The 20,232-nt window shown below is 36.5% G+C and overlaps 1 protein-coding gene across 2 annotated transcripts in view; it reads left to right on the forward strand.

The window, feature by feature from the left end:
* The window catches only part of GXYLT1 (glucoside xylosyltransferase 1), a 53,946-nt gene that overhangs the window by 17,609 nt on the left and 16,105 nt on the right, over nucleotides 1–20,232 (forward strand). For both annotated transcript variants that reach the window (XM_044679961.1, XM_044679962.1), the window contains 3 exons: nucleotides 689–863; nucleotides 14,783–14,908; nucleotides 17,087–17,338. In XM_044679961.1, coding sequence (XP_044535896.1) covers nucleotides 689–863; nucleotides 14,783–14,908; nucleotides 17,087–17,338 — 553 coding nt within the window. The remainder of the gene's footprint in view (nucleotides 1–688; nucleotides 864–14,782; nucleotides 14,909–17,086; nucleotides 17,339–20,232) is intronic.

The following is a 20,232-nucleotide window of genomic DNA, read 5'->3' on the forward strand; positions in this document are numbered from 1 at the left end:
TATATATATATATAATATGCAATAATGTATACAATATGACATACATACACATATAGTGTATAATAATCCTGGTTCTGCTTATTTCACTGTGCATCAGTTCATGTAGGTCTTCCCAGTTCTTATACAGATTCATCAGTTTATAGCACAATAGTATTCTATCACTATCATATACCATAATTTGTTCACCCTTTTGTTAATCTAGGTAGTTTATATGTTTGTAAATATTCATCCATTTCACCTAGGTAATTAGATTTGTTGTTATATAATCGGACAAAATAGCTCCTAATAGTTGCTTTAATTTCCTCTCCCCCAAAGAATTTCATTTTATAGATCAAGATACTGAGGCACATAGGCTAAATGACTAGCCAAAAGTTATACAAATAGGTAATAAGTGGTAGATCAGTTGTCAAGTCCTTGAATCTAGGTCCTTAACTCTTTCCACCATACAACATTGCCTTTTAGTTTTGTTCTTGTTGACATTGTTGTAGTTGTTATGGATAATATTATGTTATATTCTGGCTCTATTTTCTTTGTTTTATTAATTCATAATCTTAGATTCTTCTGAATTCTCTTTCAGTTTCAGTGATATTTCATTGTTTGTTATGGAGTACTTCATATACTAAATTATGCTGATTTTTTAAAGCTGTATTGGAAGTTTTACCATATAAAATGTTCTCTTTATTATTAGGTATAGACTGACAAAAATACAGACTGCTGAGACAATGCACCTAGCTGTGGTAGCCTGTGGTGAACGACTGGAAGAGACTATAACCATGATAAAATCAGCTATTATTTTCAGCATCCAACCTCTTCAGTTCCACATTTTTGCTGAAGACCAGTTGCACCAAAGCTTCAAAAAAATAGTAGGTATTTGGGTGAGGTTATAAAAGTGTTATTTTATAGTATAAATATAGTAAATTTGTTTATAAACAATATTAAGCAAATAAATTAGGTTACGCAATGGTTGAAGCAATGCCTGGAAGAGTGCTTAATAAATACTTGCATATTGATTAAGAACAACTAAATATTTGAGAATTAAATGAAGACTTATTGATGAATAGATGTTTTTCTGAGTGAAAAAAAATTTAATCACATTATTATAGAATCTTGAAGTTGGAAGACCTTGGAGACTAGAGAAAGCTAAATTAAATGTAATTAAACAGAGAATAGCTTTATTATCTTAGGGCATATTATCAGATTAGATGACTAAGAATTGTGCAGAAGAAATCCTTAAAGATAATGTTTTAATGTAATAAATAGTAATTGTTTATAATTGGGATAGTAGTTCTTTTAGAAATGGAATTGCATGGGGGCAGCTGGGTGGTCCAGTGAATTGAGAGCCACACCTAGAGACTGGAGGTCCTAGATTCAAATCTGGCCTCAGACACTTCCTAGCTGTGTGACTCTGGGCAAGTCACTTAACCCTCATTGCCTAGCCCTTACCACTCTTCTGCCTCAGAATACACAGCATTGGTTCTAAGGCAGAAGGTAAGGTTTTGTTTGTTTTTTTTTTAAGAGAAGGGAAAGAGGGAAGTGCCTAAAGGCCCTAATGCTGCCAGAAAATAATGTTTACTTTGATTACTTATGTGAAAGATATTAAATAGCTTCTGTATTAATAGCCTGAATTTTTTTGAAGAAAAATGTTTTGCTAAGGAAAAGTGAAGCTAAATTATGAATGAATTAAATCTCAATTCTTAAGTTTTTACATCTTAAATTTCTTATATCAGTGCTTCTAGTTTATCTGCAATTTTAATGAACTTTTCTTTCAAAATGTTCATTGAAGTGTCATAGGTTGTCATTAAATAAAATTGAGGACTTTTTGGAAGTAGCTCTATTTTTACTTAATCGGAATGTCTCAAAATTTTTAAACTACTTTTTCAAGGAAAAAGTTTTAATTTTATTTTTTACCTGTTAATCTAATCCAGATTTCATGTTGAACTTCACTTTCTCTTTTTTTTTTTTTTTTTTAATCTAAGCACTATAGGTTTCAACTTTCATTCTTTTATTTTGGCAATTGTGATAGTTTACATTTCTTTCAAATTTTACATTAAAAAATTCAATTTAGTAGTATCAGAGCCAAGGTGATAGAGGAGAGGCAGCAACTCAGCTGACTTTCTCAACATTCTCCTTCAAAAAATTTTAACATAAAACTGAAAATCAAGTTTTTGAGTGAGAGAGAGCCAGCAAAAGGCAGGGAGGAATATTTTTCTAGCCTAAGAATTAGGAGATCAGTAGGAGACTGTGCCTATGACACTGAAATAGGGGCCACTCCAGAGCTTATGAGAAAACAGAACCAGGCTCAGGTCTTGGAGGTAGCCACAAGAATGTCAGTAGCAGCAGCTTTGGGATCTCTCAGCACACAAATAGTAAGAGGATTGGAGTACTGGTCAGAAAGAGTTTAAAAGGGATCCTCTGCTGCCACTGAATTAAGCTGGTGTTGATTGGCAAATCTTTTGCCTATATGCAGTTCTGGGTCACAATTCCAGGAAGAAGAGGGGCATTTATGGTTAGTCACAAGGGAGCAGGGTCCCTGATTGGGCTCTGGTCATAGTTTCAAGGCAGAAAAGAACACTGGTACTTGAAACTGCAGGAGGGCAGGAGGACCTGGCCATATATGGTTCAGGCCCAAGAGGAGCTAAAATGCAACTGCTGGGGAGCAGGGTCATTTCCTGGGTAAAAAACTAGAGTGCAAGCCAGGAGAGGATATCTCCCCATATTGCATCAACTCAAAATCACCAAAAACATCCAAACCCCCAAGAACTAGCTCTGAAAACAGCAACATGAGAAATCCTGACATTTGGGACAGTGCCTTCCCTCTCTTAGATGAGCAGTCCATCATTAACATCAAGTTCAAAGTCAGGAAATAGTGAAAATTAGTAAATAACAGCAAAAAGAGCTTGACCTTAAAAAACTACTATAGTGGCAGGAAAGACCAAGTCATAAACTCAGAAGACAACAATATGAAAACAGCTACAAGCAAAGCTTCAGAAAAATGCTAATTGGACATAAGCCCAACAGAAATTCTTGAAACAGTTAAAGAAACATGTGGAAGAGAGAAAAAATGGGAACAGAAATGAGAGCGATGTAAGAAAATAATGAGAAGAAAATTAAAAGCTTGGTAAAAGAGGCACCAAAGAATACTAAAGAAATGAACACCTCAAGAAACAGAATTGGCCTAATGATAAAAGAAGCACAAAATTCATTGAAGAACAGAACTTTTTAAAAAACAGAATTGGCCAAATTGAAAAAAAGGTACAAAATCTGACTGAGGAAAATAATTTCCTAAAAATTAGAATTGGACAAGTGGAAAATAATGACTCTGAGGCATCAAGAAACAAAACAAAGTCAAAAGAATGGAAAAAAATAGAAGAAAATGCAAAATTTTAAAAGAAAACTAACCCAGTATCTTAGATCCAGAGATCCCAAAATGAACATTTCTAGGAATATTATAGTCAAATCCCAGAGCTTGCAGAACATGAAAAAAAATACTGCAACCAGCCAGAAACAATTCAGATATCATGGTACCACAAGTTTTAGCAGTTTGTACATTAACAAAAGCCAGAGGCTTAAAATATGATAGCTAGTCCAGAAAGCAAAGGAGCTAGAATTAAAAACAAAAATCACCTGTCCAGCAAAACTGAGTATAATCCTTCAGTTGGAAAAAAAAGATATTCAATGAAATAGAAGATTTTTAAAGTATTCCTAATAAAAAGACCAAATTCAAATAGAAAATTTAACAAAGAAACTAAAGAAAGAAAATTTGACAAACACAAGTCTTGGGAAGCAAAGAAATGTAAATATGAAAAAAAAATCTTAAGGCCCTTACCAAGATTAAACTGTAATGATACATGTAACTCCCAAAAACGTTATGGTTATTGGGGCAATTAGAGTCTATATAAAAAGAGGGCATGGATAGGATTATTTTGCAATGATCTAAAAAAAAAAATGAAGTGGGATACACAGGAAAAAGAGAAAAAGGCAGAATGGGGGAAATTTTCTCATAAAAGACATGTGTGAGGTGTTATAAATAAACCTTGGAGGCTTTATCCTAATTTTATAAGCATTTATTAGTAAAGAGAAAGCAAAAAGAGAAGTGAGGTTTCCAGCCTATCTAACTTAAGATAAAAATCTGGTTCCGGATTGTAGCTGGCATAGTGCTGCCACTTGCTAGAGATGGTAAGATAAGAGGTCTCAGAGAAAGAGCCAGCCCAGAAAGAGAGACAGACCAGAGACAGGTATGGAAGCAATGTTATGATTAAGATTGATATAGAGAGAAGTATTAATATTTTATTTAAAGCCATGTTGGTAAATTTAAGAAAAGACCATGTGCCTGCTAAGATCTAATTCAAATTGCCCGCCATAGCTTCTCCCACCTGGCTGCCTCCTAGGAGCAAGAGCGCTTCCCCCTCAGGAGTCTTATACTGTTGTCTATGTAATCACACTTCCTGTCTACTTTGTATTACAAGAGGAATCATGGGAAATGTAGTTTCCAAGTTCCCTAAACATCCACAGGAAGTTTATGTCATATATCTAAATATTTAAAACTCAAATGAACTCCAAAGAGCCCCCCAAATTCCAATAACACATTCCCCCCCTGAGATCTAGAGAAAAGACTGGTCTTTCTTGATGGATCTTGTAAACATAGTCAACTTTTAAATTACAGGAATTTGGGGATAAAAGAAAAGAGGACAGAAACTAGCCACATTGAGAAAAAGCCAATTGGGGCAGTCCCCTATTGGCATAAGAGTGTACATTCAAAACAAATGCATTCAACTCCCCATAGTTCAATTAACTGCACCCCAAAGTTCAATTTGGATCTTCATGATCCAGTGAAGGCTCTTCAGGCATCTTCAAGGTGCCTTCTCCAAACAGGTTTGTTGTCTGGATTCTGGGGAGATGGCAAATTTCTTATCCTGAAATTACTCTCAAAAGAATTTAAACTTTATATATTATAAAACATACATTCTCTTCTGAGGAGAATTTTACATTCCTCCCCCCCCGAAAGTACACTTAATACATTCTCCCCTGAAGAGGGTACCCCAGATCAGCTAAGGATACATGGCTGAGTTATGGGGTTGTATGAAATCAATTGGCAAAAGAAATAAAAATAAAATAAAAAAGATCCAGATAAAAGAGAAAAATTAACTTGTGAATGAAATATAAAATGTCAAAGTCTTATGTGCAAAAAATGTAAGGAAAATAAACTTATAACAGGACCTTCAATCAAGGCCCAATTAAAGTGATTTAAGCAATTGTGCAATTACCCAATTCAATAGCCAGGACTACAGAAAGTTGCCACACTTATAAGAGATATAAAAGGACCAAATTTATTTTAAAAACCAAAATATATAGCTTAGAATTAGTGAAAGGTTTTTCACCCCAAAATGAAGAAAGAAGATGCCATGACAGTTGGGCTGAAGCAAGGACTTTTGGAAAGGAGAGCCAACTGATTCAAGCTTTAGGAGTTTCAGTCCTGGTGGGAGGAGGTTGTTTGGTGCTGTGGGACCCTCAAGGTGAACTTTGGAGAGTTTCCTCAGACTTTCAGAGAAGATTGCCTATTTCCCACGATTTATATTGGTTCCTGAACACACTTAAATTACGACAGCAGATTCTTCAGTGTTGGCCAGGGTTGTGTAAACTTCTGTGGGGAGCCAACCCCTGGGACCCTTCAAATTGCCTTGGAAAGTGTGTTATTTTTTTTTGAACCCTTGTACTTTCGGTGTATTGTCTCATAGGTGGAAGAGTGGTAAGGGTGGGCAATGGGGGTCAAGTGACCTGCCCAGGGTCACACAGCTGGGAAGTGGCTGAGGCCAGTTTTGAACCCAGGACCTCCCGTCTCTAGGCCTGACTCTCAATCCACTGAGCTACCCAGCTGCCCCCCTTCAAATTGCCTTGGCTTTTGCCTCTAATATTCCCTCTAGTTAGTAACAATTCTTAGCTGTAGGATTACTAGTTTGAGATTTGAGCCAGTGAAGTTGTGACTTGGGGAACACAGAAGTAACTCTGTGGATACCCTACACAGTCAAGGACTGAAGGGGATATAGGGAATTACCTCCCCCCCCCCCCTTTCCTATGCACTCCATCTTTAGTTCCCTTGATTATTTGTTCCTGTAATAAACCCTTTCCGTTTTATCTAGTCAGATAAGAGTGTACTCAATTGGTGGGAGGTAGAATGAGGGGGATTGAGGAAGAAAGGCGACCAGACCACCTGTTTTTAGCATGATCTCCTGATGAGACCTAAGGGGAAGGCTTCTGTTTATCCTAGCTGGCACAAACATCTTATTGGGGTTACACTTGTTTCCCCTTTTGGAGATAACATCCCTTCAACCTTCACACCCCGGCAAGTTTAGCAGGAGTCTCCCAGTAGGGAGAGTGGCAAAGAGGGAGAAGAGGCCCTTTCACATCAATCTAGGGGGTAAACAACTACACCCCAAACTTCCTGATCACTCCCCTCCCAACACCAGTCACCAGACTGTCCCACACTATAGATTCAAGAGAGAAGTGAGGAGGGAGTGCATACTAGTGTCTTTGCTGAGAGGTGAGAGCCCTGCTGGCTTTGGTCACCCCCAGGAGAACTGGTGCTTATAGATAGCTGGAGATAACAGGAAGAAAACCTGTCTGCTTACAGCAGCAGAACTTTGTGAGGGGAACCTGGTTGGGATACCTGAGGTCAACCACAGAGTAGCTGGAGGGGAACAAAATTGAAAGAAGTAGGTGGGGTCCAGGAAATAACAAGTATAAAAACCCCTGAAATCTGAGGCATCATTCTGTATACCCTGAGAACAGAGTACCAACTCTAGTGTAAAGCTAACAATTAAGCCTTTTGACTGCTGAAAAAATATTTTTACATAAATGAGTAAACAAAAGAGAAAAAACCCCAACAATAATTACTGGGAACAGAAAAGACCAGGGTTCATATTCAGAGAACAGTGAAATTAAAACATCAGCATCTAAAATAGCACATCCCTCCTCCCCCCACCCCCAAAAAAACACAACAAAAATAAACATTAAATGATCACAAGCCCAAGAAAAATATTTGGAAGAGCTTAAAAAAGACTTCAAAAAACAAATGAGAGGGGTTGAGGAAAAATTAGAAAAAAATAAAAGCAATGCAAAACTTGAGGAAGATAATAACTTATTAAAAACAGAATTGGACAAGATGTAGCTAATGACTTCCTGAGGAAAAAAAAGAAATAAAGCAAATTCAAAAGAGTGAAAAATAGAATATGAAACATCTTATTACAAAAATAACTGACTTGGAAAACACATCAAGGAGAAACAATATAAAAATTGTTGGACTACCAGAAAGTTATGACTCTAGATACTATACAGTAAGAAATTATTAAGGCTTATTGTCTGGAAATTTTAGTACCAGAGAATAAATAGAAATTGAAAGAATCCACTAATGTATTTCAAAGAGACCAAAGATGAAAATGCATAGAAACTTAGTTATATGGCTCCCAGGTTAAGGAGAAAATACAAGCAACAAGAAAAAAAAAACCAGAATGTAAATACTTTGTAGCTACCATCAAAATAAAACAACATTCAGCAGCTTTAATATTAAAAGAATGAAGGGGGGGCAGCTGGGTAGTTCAGTGAATTGAGAGCCAGGCCTAGAGACGGGAAGTCCTAGGTTCAAATTCGGCCTCAGACACTTCCCAGCTGTGTGACCCTGGGCAAGTCACTTGACCCCCATTGCCTACCCTTACCACTCTTTCACTTATAAGTCAATACACAGAAGTTAAGGGTTTAAAATTAAAAAAAAATAAAAAAATAAAAAAAAAAAAGGATGAAGGGCATGGAACAATAATTTGTAGCACAAAGGGGCTGGGTTTACAACCAAGAAGAACACCCAGCAAAACTGAACATAATTATACAAGGTGAAAAATGGATATTTAATGAACTAGAGGAGTTTCAACTATTCCTGGGGGAAATCCAGAACTCAGTAAAAAATTTGATGTATTGATGACAAACAAACACACAAAAGTAATTATGAAAGACAAATTATAAACAATCCAAAAGGTCAAATAGTTTCTTTTATAGTAAAATGTCATCTATAACCCTTAAACCTAGGTACTTTGAAAGGGTATATATAGATAGAAGACTTGAAGTAAGATTAAATATAATGGAATGAGCTAAAAAATAATAAAATAGGGTAGAAAGAGGTAAAATTGAACAATTATATAAAAGAAGCATGAGTGGAAGAAGTGTCGCAGAGAAGGGGAGGAAGATGGTTAGGGCTGGTAGTGCTATACTACCTTATATGCATCAGATCTGGGTTAAAGAGGGAATAACATACACAACCAGAATGGTAAAAAAAAAACCTCTTACTTTACAAAGAAACAAGAGAGCCAGAGGAGGGACTTAGAGTCTCTTTGAAGGATTAAAGAGAAATAGGTTAAGAAAAAAGAGGGCAAGGGGTAAGATAAGGAAGCAATTCCTAGAAAGAAGCACATATCAAGAAATAGGAGATCAAGGTGTGGGACTCTTAGGAAACATAGGGAAGAGATTTTTAGAGCAGAGTTCATATCAAGAAATAGAAGGGCAAAAAAAAAAAAAGAAAGAAAGAAAGAAATAGAAGGGCAGGATGGGGGCATTAGGGAGGAGGGACTTTTATAAAGGTGGATTGATTTAGAACTAGGAGGGAAAGGGGAATGGAAAAGTTTTTTTTGTTGTTGTTTTTTTTAAAGAAATGATGAGGGGAATGGTTTCAGAAAAACCTGGGAAGGCTTAAATGAACTAATATAGTGAAGTAATCAGAAACAGGAGGACATTGTATACAGTAACAACAATATTGTAATGATGATCAACTGTGAAAGATTTAGCTGCTAACACAGTGATTCAAGCCAATTTCCAAAGGACTCATGATGGAAAAAATGAAGATAGATAACTTTCAGTGTGTGAATTGATGAACTCTTTTTTTGGTTGTTTTTTTTTGTTTGTTTTATTTAATTTTATTTTTTTTTTACCAATTGTATTAAATTTCTACATAAGTTTTCCAAAGTTATATGATCCAAATTGGGGAGATTTCTGGAGTTGGCAAACAATTCAATCTTGGTATTATGCAAAACATTTTTGTATTGCTCAATGTTGTAAGTGAATAATTATATAAAACAAAACCCCAGATAAACAAGTGAAAAATTATATGCTTTCATCTGCCTTCCAACTCCAACATTCTTTCTCTGGAGGTTGATGGCCTTTGTCATAAGTCCCTCAGAATTGTCCTGGATCATTGTATTGCTGAGGGCAGCTAAGTCTTTCACAGTTGATCATTCTGCAATATTGTTGTTACTGTGTATATTGTTCTCCTGGTTCTGCTTATTTCACTTTGCAACTGATAAACTTTTCAGTGCAAATTGAAGTATAATTTTCTCACTTTATTTTTCTTACCTTTTTTTTTGCAACTTAGCTAATATGGAAATATGTTTTGCATGTTTTTACATGTGTGATTGATATATTGTTTGCTTTCTTAATGGGTGGAAAAGGAGTGGGAAAGAGGGAGAGAGTTTGGAACTCAATTTTTTTTAATCAATGTAACAAATTTTTTAAAAATGTGAACTTTGGGTTCCATTATATTCATTCAGATGATTCTCAGGCCTTTATATCTAGGTCTAGTTGTTCAATGCTTCAGTCCTTCATTACTGTCTTTCTTTTGGACATCTTGAATTGAGTATCCCTCAAGCATCTCAAACTCAGACTCTAAAACTTAATGACCTTTCTCCTAAATCTAGCCCCTTCCTTGCCCCCATATACTTTATTACAGTGATGGTGAACCTTTTAGAGAGGCCGGTGATGTCCTCAGGTGCACGTGGAGTGGGGAAGGAAACAACCCGGCCTTGCGTCCCTCTGGCTTTCTAGTAACAAACTCTGGTGAATTCTGCTGGGGCAGTGGAGAGTACGCCCACAGACAGGCTCTGAGTGCCCCCTCTGGCACCTGTGCTGTAGGTTTGTCACCACGGCCCTGTTACTTTTAAGAACACCATCATCCTCCTGTTTTGTCCTGCCCTCAACTTCACTGTCGTCATTTGACTCCTCCCTCATACTCACCCCATTGCCTGAAACTGGACTATTACAATAGTTTTCTAATTATCTTACTGTCTCATTTCTTTACTCCATTCATTTCATCCTCAGTTTAACTGACAAAGTGAATTTTCTAGATGTAGGTCATTCTTTTGTCATTCCCCACTACTCATTAAATTCTAGTCACTCCCTGTTCCTCGAGGGAAATATTAAATAATCCTCCAAATATTAAATGATCTATTAGACATTCAAAACTTGGCCTTTTCCTGCCTTTTGAAGCTTCTTATATTTCACACACTCTGAAATATAGCTATACTGACTTTCTTGTTCTTCACATATAGCACCTCATCTCCAGATTATGATTTTCAATTGCTATCTTTGACTGAATTGCTTTCCTTTTTCTTTTTGGCCCTCTACCTGTCTTCAAGACTACAGGGGCAGCTGGGTAGCTCAGTGGATTGAGAGTCAGGCCTAGAGACAGGAGGTCTTAGATTCAAAGCCAGCCTCAGACACTTCCCAACTATGTGACCCTGGGCAAGTCACTTGACCCCCATTGCCCACCCTTACCACTCTTCCACCTATGAACCAATACACAGAGGTTAAAGGTTTAAGAGAAAAAAAAGACTCCACTCAAATCCCACTTTCTGTAAGCTTCTCCCTCTGCTGTGTATCCTCTCTCAGCTGCCTCTTCATGCATTTCCTCTGATAGTACTTTCCATTTTTATTGTATGTTTTTTATTTGTACCAAGTTATTTATATGTCACATTCTCTATTAGAATGTGAACTCTTTGAGAGCAAACCTGATGTTTTTAACTTTTCTTTGTATCCCTAGTGCTTATTAGCACAGTGCCCAGCACTTAGCTAACTACTTGTTGGACATCAACTGTGAAAACTTAGCAAAACCCCATTTTATTTAACTTATTTATTTGTTTTTATGTGCCCTTACCTTCTGCCTTAGACTCAATAGTGGGTATTGGTTCTAAGGCAGAAGAGTGGTAAGGGCTAGGCAATGGGGGTTATGTGACTTGCCCAGGGTCACAAAGCTAGGAAGTGTCTGAGGCCAGATTCGAACCCAGGACCTCCCATCTCTGGGCCTGGCTCTCAATCCACTGAGCCACCCAGCTGCCCCCAGAAAACCCTATTTTAAAAGTATTATCCATCTTACTTCATCTGTAAAATAAGTTTTATTTAATATTTATATCTTACTAAATGATAACCTAGGTGTGTACATTTAAAAGAAAATTTCATTTTTCTATAAATTTCTATTATTTCAAGGCATGTAGGTAGTTTAGCTATTAGTAAAAATGTCAAGCACTTTGTAAAGTATGTCTTTTATTTTTACTTTCAAAAAATCATACTGAGAAATTAGGCATTTTAAAAATACTTATCCTCTCTCTCCTTCATATAATTTGATATATAATATTTCAGTCTATTTAGTGATTGGTTAATAATTATAATAATGCAAATTTGCAGTTGCATGACCTTCATAACTGTAAGATAGATATATGTCAGATAGTATTTTTTGGGTTAAAGGAAACCTGGTATTGTCATAACAATACTCTTGCCATTTTAATATTAGTCATTCGTGATGATAATTTTTTAAGGGCACTAGATTAAGTATGCTAAATGGTTCCATATAGTCTGGAAAAGAAATAAATTTACCTGAAAAGTTTAGTTAGTATAAAATTGGATCCAGTTAACACTTGGAATTTATATATTATTTATCCTTTACTGTGTCAGGGGACTCAAAGTTGTTCTAAAAATGTAAAAATATTATAATCTCAGCATCTAATGCCTGTGTTTAAATTCTTTTTGGAATCTAATTATGTTAAAAGGAGTTTCTTTATCTCTCCCTCTGTCTCTTTAAGAGGCAGAGGAGAATGTAAGGGGGAAAAAGGGTTTTTGGTCAAATATATTAAAAGGTGGTTGCCAGGGGAAATTTCCCCAATGAAGGAATAACCTCAAGTCAAAATTGACTTTTATGGAAGTTTATTTACAATTGCAAAGAGGTAGAAGAAACAAGGAAATAAGAATCTTACACAGTAGGTAAATTACTACAATCCTCTAATTAATCCAGGTAGATCTAATTAACCCAAGCTGAGAGTCAGAGGGCCAGAGCCCGGAGGGGAATGAAGCAAAGCTTCATTCACAGAGTCTCTATTAAAGGGAAGTTCCAGAAGTTCAGGAAGATTCAGTCTTTAAACTCACCACATGGAATTCCAAAGAAGATATTGGGAGCCGTCTCACCAAGATCTCAGCATCCCAGCCAGCACTTCTCCACGAACCAGGAAAGCTAGAAGACTCCTGAGCTCAGCTGACTGAGGTCTCTTTTTAAAGGTGTCACTTATGCATCACTTCCTGTGCCTCCCTCCTAGTTTGCATGTCCAATCACAACAGACTTATGATTTAGCACAACTCTTAGGACTGCCTAGGGGGCGGGCAGTCAGTTGCTTCTGATTTGTCACCCACTCTAGCACTCTAGGTTATGGACCTCCCAAAATTGGAGATGTTCTCACCTCTGGTGATTAAATCTAGAGATGGACAGTGTAGACTTAATCTAATTATCACAAGAGGTAGGAACAGAAACATTTCCAAGTAAGAGTTTGCCAGATCTGAAGATTCCATTACCTAGGAGACAGGGACAGTATTTAAGGAAAAAATAGATAAGAAAATTTTTTCTCTGGATTCTCAGAGAGGAGGAGATTGGTCTCTTTCTGTCTTTGTGAGACTGACAATTGGATTTATTGACAGTTGGGATTTGGAAACCGAATTTAAGGAGTCTATCTCTGAAGGCTTTTCTCCTCAGAACTTTGAGGGAGCAGGAATCTGTGTCTGTGTCTCTGTGACAGGTAGTTTCACTATTTACAATTGAGGAAGAACTACTACTTTAAGGAGGTTGTTGGTGATTAATGCTTATTAATTAGCATAGGTAGTTAGATAGCGAATATAATCTTAGGTAAACAGAGTAGGTAAATTAGGCCTGCTTTGCCAGGCAAGATCCTGCCCTTGACGGCAGTTAGATTTAGAGTTTCTTAGAAATTTTAGTATTGGATTTGGATTTTAGGCATAGTTCATAAGATATTAGAGTGATAATTTCACTTTCCTCCCTCCTTTTTCCTATCCTAACTTCTCAGAATTACTTTTGTCAAACTCCAACCCAAAAATGTTAACCTGTCACTATTAATATACCGTTATTGAATTAATAGAAAAAGTTCATGATTGGCTGTGTTTTAAATCAGTTGTGCTGACCTGGCAGGTTGAAGTTTTTAATTGTATCAGTAGAAAATGCCATGAACTTTGAATTGATAAAGGCACATTTGGCTAACTGAAAGATATAATACAAACTAGTTTAGTTAGAATTTCACTGGTGAGGACTCTCCATTAATTGGCATTTCATGTCACTACAGAGATAATTATTGTTCAATATAATTATCTTCAATGCTATGAGGCCCTTTGAGTGTTTTTGTAATTAGCTAAGAAAGATTGTTTCATAAGAAACATCAAGATTGCTGGATATTTCTGATTGGTGGTCCTGCTTCAAATCTTTCTCTAGTTTGTCCACTACATGGTTAAGTCATAAATGTCAAACTCATTGGGAATCAGTTTCTATTTGAGTTTGAGGCCACTGGTGTAAATGATTTCTTTAAAGTTCTCTAAAGGTCTGACCATGTTATTCCCTTCCTAAGTAAACTCTAGTATCTCTTAGTTACTTAAAGCCCAACTAAAAATATCTCTTTTTATAGTTGGCATTGAAAATCCTTTACAACCTGGCCCCGGCTCACTTTACTAGCCTTATACATTATTCCTTCCCTCACAGTCTAGCCAAACTGATCTTTTTCCTGGTTCTACACACCACTCTCCATTTCCCATCTCCATTACTAGCTGTCCCTTGGCACAGTTTCACCCCACTTTGCAAGCACTATCTGTTACATGAAGCCCTCTTTGAGCTCCCCAGCTGCCAGTCCCCTTCCCACCATTATCTTGTAACTTATGTTTTTATGTGTTGTCCCTACCAGCTCCCCAAAGAGAATGTAAACTCCTTGAGGATGGTTTTGATTTGTCTTTATATCTAACATCTAGCTAGCATAGTGCTTTGCACATACTTGGTGCCTAATACATGCATGTTAATTGATTATGTTCAGAATAGTTTGTCTTAAGTATATTTTACTGCATTCTAATTGTTCAGAAATTTGTAGTTTTTCCTAGTTGCAAATGGATATTAAATATAAACTTATTTTTGAGAAAAAATAACATACTGACAAAACATATGCTTAAACTATTAAAGTATAACATTAAGAAAATTGAATTTTAAAAAATGAGTTGTGGGGGCAGCTGGGTAGCTCAGTGGATTGAGAGCCAGACCTAGAGACGAGAGATCCTAAGTTCAAATCCGGCCTCAGACACTTCCCAGCTGTGTGACCCTGGGCAAGTCACTTGACCCCCATTGCCCACCCTTACTACTCTTCCACCAAGGAGCCAATACACAGAAGTTAAGGGTTTAAAAAAAAAATGAGTTGTAACTGATTTCTGTAAAGTAGTGCAGCAAAAACGATACAATCTTTATTTCTCTAATTCCTTAACAAGTACAGGTTCATTTGAGGAGGTTTAATATTGAACTATTTTTGTCTTTATATTTACAGTGCCTAGCATAGCATCAGTATATAGTCAGTGCTTGATAAATGCTTATTGATTCATTGATGTGAAAAAAAAAACCAGAAATCTAACTATTTTTTCTCTTTTGGTGCTGTTGTTTTTGTCTTAGCTTGATGGCTGGAAATTTCTACAAACATTTAATTACACTATATATCCAATAACTTTTCCAACTGAGAATGCAGCAGAATGGAAAAAACTCTTTAAACCATGTGCTTCACAAAGATTGTTTTTGCCAGTAAGTTTTTTTTTAAACATTTGTTAACATTTATTTTTTAGAAAAGTTAACATGGTTACATGATTTATGCTCTTACTTTCCCCTTCACCCCCCGACTTCCCCCCCTCCCATGGCTGATATGCATTTCTACTGGTTTTAACATGTCATTGATCAAGACCTATTTCCAAATTGTTGATAGTTGCATTGGGGTGGTAGTTTCGAGTCTACATCCCCAATCATGTCCGCATCAACCCATGTGTTCAAGTAGTTGCTTTTCTTCTGTGTTTCCTCTCCTGCAGTTCTTCCTCTGAATGTGGGTAGCGTCTTTTCCATAAATCCCTCAGAACTGTCCTGGGTCATTGCATTGCTGCTAGTACAGAAGTCTGTTACATTTGATTATACCACAGTGTATCAGTTTCTGTGTACAATGTTCTTCTGGCTCTGCTCCTTTTGCTCTGCATCAATTCCTGGAGGTCTTTCCAGTTCACATGGAATTCCTCTAGTTTATTATTCCTTTTAGTGCAATAGTATTCCATCACCAGCATATACCACAATTTGTTCAGCCATTCCCCAATTGAAGGACATACCCTCCTTTTCCAGTTTTTTGCCACCACAAAAAGCGCAGCTATAAATATTTTCATACAAGTCTGTTTATGATCTCTTTGGGGTACAAACCCAACAGTGGTACGGCTGGATCAAAGGGCAGCATTCTTTTATAGCCCTTTGAGCATAGTTCCAAATTGCCATCCAGAATGGTTGATCAGTTCACAACTCCACCAGCAGTACATAAATGTTCCAATTTTTGCCAGTAAGTTCTTAAAAGAGACAATGCTAAAAAGTTGTTTAAAGGCATTCTTTTTGGTCAAACCTCATTTTTCATTGTATTATACCATTGGAAATTATGTGCTTGATGGATTTGAGTAGACTGCAGCATATTAACAATAGAGAATTGCCCAGGACATGCTCTCTTGGCCTCAGTTTACTCATCTGCAAAATGAATGATTTGAACTTAGATGGCCTCTAAGGTTTCTTTTAACTCTTCTAGTTGTGATGTATAATTGGAAAAGGAGGTAAAGTTTCATTTAGTGAAAGGAATGGTGTGATCATGCATACTTGTAATCTATGGGGAGAAATAGCAAAAGACTCTACTGGAGAATGTCTTGAACTCAAGAGATTTGATCTACTGTAGGCTGAATCAGTCAGGTGTCTGCACTAGCTTTGGCATTAATATGGTGAGCTTGCAAGAGCAGGGTTAATGAATAGTGAGCCAATTTGCCTGAGGAGCATTCATCCAACCTAGGTCAGAAATGGAGCATGTCAAAGATGTCTATGTGGATTAGAGTGGGACCTGTACCTTGAGAAGCTCCTTCACTTTCAGCCTGAGTCAGATAAGAAGACCTAATCTTTGAAAAGTAAAGGAAAACTAGAAAGCAAAGTATAGTATTTGTTTTCATTGGTATTCTTACCATGTAAAGAAACATAGAAGAAGGTACCCAGCACATTTAGTGTTGATAATTTATGGGAAAATATGGACTAGAGTTGACTATGACTAGGAATTGTTGGTTCACCATCTACACCAAATATTGAAATGATAAAAGTTTAAGAAAGTCACTATCTTCTGGAAAGTATATGATTATGGCGACCATAAGTTTTAGGGTCAGAAAAAGAAAATACTCTTTTAAAGAGGCCTTTGTCAGATCATGTAAACTGACATTGGTGTAGAAAATGGAGTAACCACATCCACAAACAGAGATGTCTGTGTGTGATGGTGCATAAAATGAGAAATAATGCTGTAATTTTGTGATTCCTCATTAAAAGGAGTATAGTAGTGATATAATAAACATGTTAAAACCAAAATCTATTCCACTTGACAAATTATGACTAGCATGTTAGCCTATCTTGTCTTGATCTTTCATCCTTTTTCAAACTTCTTCCCTCTTGCTTTTCCCATTCATAAGAGGAAATATAAGTTAAGATTTTAGAAATAACAAAAGGCTTACTCAAAGTTTTGAGAAATGTTTTGTTGCAAAGTATTTGACATAGATTCCCTTAATTGTATACAAAATGTGTTATGGCTTCTTTTTGTTTTTAAGCTAATATAAATTTATAATTAAAGCTTATATGTGACCAAAACAATTCAGTATTTTTCCAAATGCAAATGAAAATTATAATTAATTGTTCAAATATCTTTCTTCACAGTTAATCCTGAAAGAAGTTGATTCACTATTGTATGTTGACACCGATATTCTTTTTTTACGCCCTGTTGATGACATTTGGTCACTCTTAAAAAAATTTAACTCTACACAAATTGCTGCCATGGCACCAGAGCATGAGGAACCTCGGATTGGTTGGTATAATCGCTTTGCTAGACATCCATACTATGGAAAAACTGGAATAAATTCTGGAGTTATGTTAATGAACATGACACGAATAAGAAGAAAATATTTCAAGGTAAATTAGCAATATGAGTGATTATTGAAAATGTCCATTCTTATTTCATGAAATTTGGTTTCTAAAGTTTGGGTTCCTTTTTCTTTTAAAATCAAAAGAAATTATTTAGGAAATGCTTTTATTGGAATAAATGCATGTTTGTTCAGAATGGCTAAGAGAATAAGGTATTCTGATTAATGTTTTATTTAATTGTTATAAATATGATACACTGCTGGTAAGTCATTTTCAGTTGTATACAACTTCTTGTGACCCTATTTGGGATTTTCTTGGCAGAGATACTGGAGTGGTTTGCCATACCCTTTTCCAGCTCAGTTTACAGATGAGGAAACTGAAGCAAACAGGGCTAAGTGACTTGCCCAGAGTCACACAGCACTAGTAAGTGTCTGAGTCCAAATTTGAACTCGGAAAGATGAGTCTTGAGCCTGCCACCTAGCTGCCTTATATATAGGATATACAGATGGGCAGTTTTCAGAACATTAGAATACAATAAAATAGGTAACACTAATGAGATCATTCACCTGAAAAATGTGATATCAATGAAGGTGCCCTGTGAAGGTTTGTCATGTGTTCTAAATTGTTTGAGAATACTGTCTTTTTTACTTCAATTTTCATGTTGATGCCCCCTGCCATTCATACTCTGCCTTCTTATTTCTTCAACTTCCTAACCCTTTACCTCTTTCTTAGAGGAATTTATATTTAGAACTATAAGGGACTTCAAAGATATCTAATTCAACTACCCCATTTTATAGAAATTGAAGCCAAGAGGCACAAATTGACTTTTCCAGGTAATAAGTAGAACAACTAGTATTTGTCTACAATTCCTTAGACTCTAAATCAGACTCCCCACTATGCCTGGCTGTCTTCATCCTAGATGTCCAAGGTGGTCATACTTTGGATCTGTATCATTCCAAAACTACTCCATCTTCAAAATTCTGAATTCTGAATCAATGACCACAATTTCCTCTCCTTTCAACATCCTTCCTAATTAGTATGCTAGAGCTATCAGCTTTTTAATGTCATTGTAACATCTGATCCCTCCCTGTTCGACTAGTCCATTATTTCTGTTGTGTCTTCATTTCCTTGCTAATTCTTTTTTTTTTTAATTTAAGTATTTTATTTTTTTTTAGAAAAATTTTCCATGGTTCCATGATTCATGTTTTTACTTTCCCCTTCACCCCTTTTACACCGCCCCCATATCCAACTCACATTTGCACTGGTTTTAACATGTGTCATCAATCAAGTCTTATTTACATATTATTGATAGTTGTATTGGTGTGGTCCTTTTGAGTCTACATCCCCAATCATGTCCACATCATTCTTTTCTTGAATTATATTTTCTTTTTTCTTTTTCTTTTTTAAAACCTTTACCTTCTGTCTTTGAATCAATACTATGTATTGGTTCCAAGATGGAAGAGTGGTAAGGGCTAAGTAATGGGGGTTATGTGAGTTGCCCAAAGGTCACACAACTAGTAAGTATCTGAGGCCAATTTTAAACCCAAGCCTGCCTGTCTCTAGGTGGGCCTGTGTTTGTTTTTGTTTTTGTTTTTTTTTTCCAGTCAGCAAAACTAAATTCTCTCCCTTTCACCTCAAGTCCCTGCATCTACTCAAATGAAAATGAAAGATAAAATCCCTGTTTTAAATATGTATAGTCAAACAGAACATGTTCACATTGGCCATGTGCAAAAAATACAGGTCTCATTCTACACTGTTGGGTCTTTTGCTTCTCTACCAAGAACTGTATATAGCATGTTTCACCACGAATCCTCTGAAATTATGGTTGGGCTTTGCTTTGATCAACGTTCCTAATTCTTTCAAAGTTGTTTTGTTTTTACTGTATTGTTATCATTGTATATATTGTTCTCCAAGTTCTTTTGATTTCACTCAGCTTTAATTCATTAATGTCTTCCCAAGTTTCTCTTACTATCGTTTGGGTTGTAATAGGGGAAGCTATTAAGAGTTATATTATTCCTGTATGTCAAGGGCAGGTTAAGCTTTTAGATCCACCAAAGTCTGATCTGGGGTAAAATCTGATTGCTATCCTCTGGTCTAAGGTAACACGTTCTTGACTTGGGTTTGGATCTGAGCTACAATATATCTAATCCGCTATTATCAGCCAACCCAGAAACTCGGCTGGTTCAGAGCAACAGAATTGCAGGCTTCCCTTTAGCCTGGGATTCCTACCTTGGTTATTCCCCTACAGATTTCAGACTGTGCTAGAAGATGGAACTGAGACCCTGTTCTACTTCTGGCATTTGAGCTACACTACTGCTGCTTGCTTCTGAACCTATTCCTTTCTTGGTCCATTGCCTAGGGCCAGAGATGACTGGACAGGATCTTTAGGAAAGAGTGCAGGTCTTCCCCTTGGTCCTCCTGAATTTCTAATCCAGACTTGTATAGTCAATGATAAAGTTGCTATTTGAAATTTGTCTCCACTGTAGTGCCCTATTATGGATGTGTGGGTGCTTTTATATGGATCTGGAACCCCCATTTGCCCTGGTGCACAGCTTCCTTAGGCAGCAGTTTTGGCCAGCCCACAGGATCTTCAGAATCTTCTTTTTCCCTATTCTGACTTAGATAGGAAAAATGACTCAGTGACTTTTTCCAGGATTTCCCCATCTGGATTCAACCTGCTGCATTTTCTAGGTTTACTGGGAGGAGTTTTGATAAGCTTTCTGTATTGCTTCCTTTCTTCTTAGCTCTGCTTTTTCCCTGCTAATTCTTAATCTTGAGTCACTCCTGACTTCTGTAATCTTACTTTATTCTACATGATACAGTATATCAGGTTATTTTTGGTGCTATTAAAGAATGTAAGCAACCAATAAGGAACTGCTGCTGGGTTCCAATTTATGATCATCATTAGAGTCTATAATACAGCTGATGCCTTCAGAAAAGGA

Source organism: Gracilinanus agilis, chromosome 5 (assembly GCF_016433145.1).
Source record: "Gracilinanus agilis isolate LMUSP501 chromosome 5, AgileGrace, whole genome shotgun sequence".
Lineage (NCBI taxonomy): Eukaryota > Metazoa > Chordata > Mammalia > Didelphimorphia > Didelphidae > Gracilinanus > Gracilinanus agilis.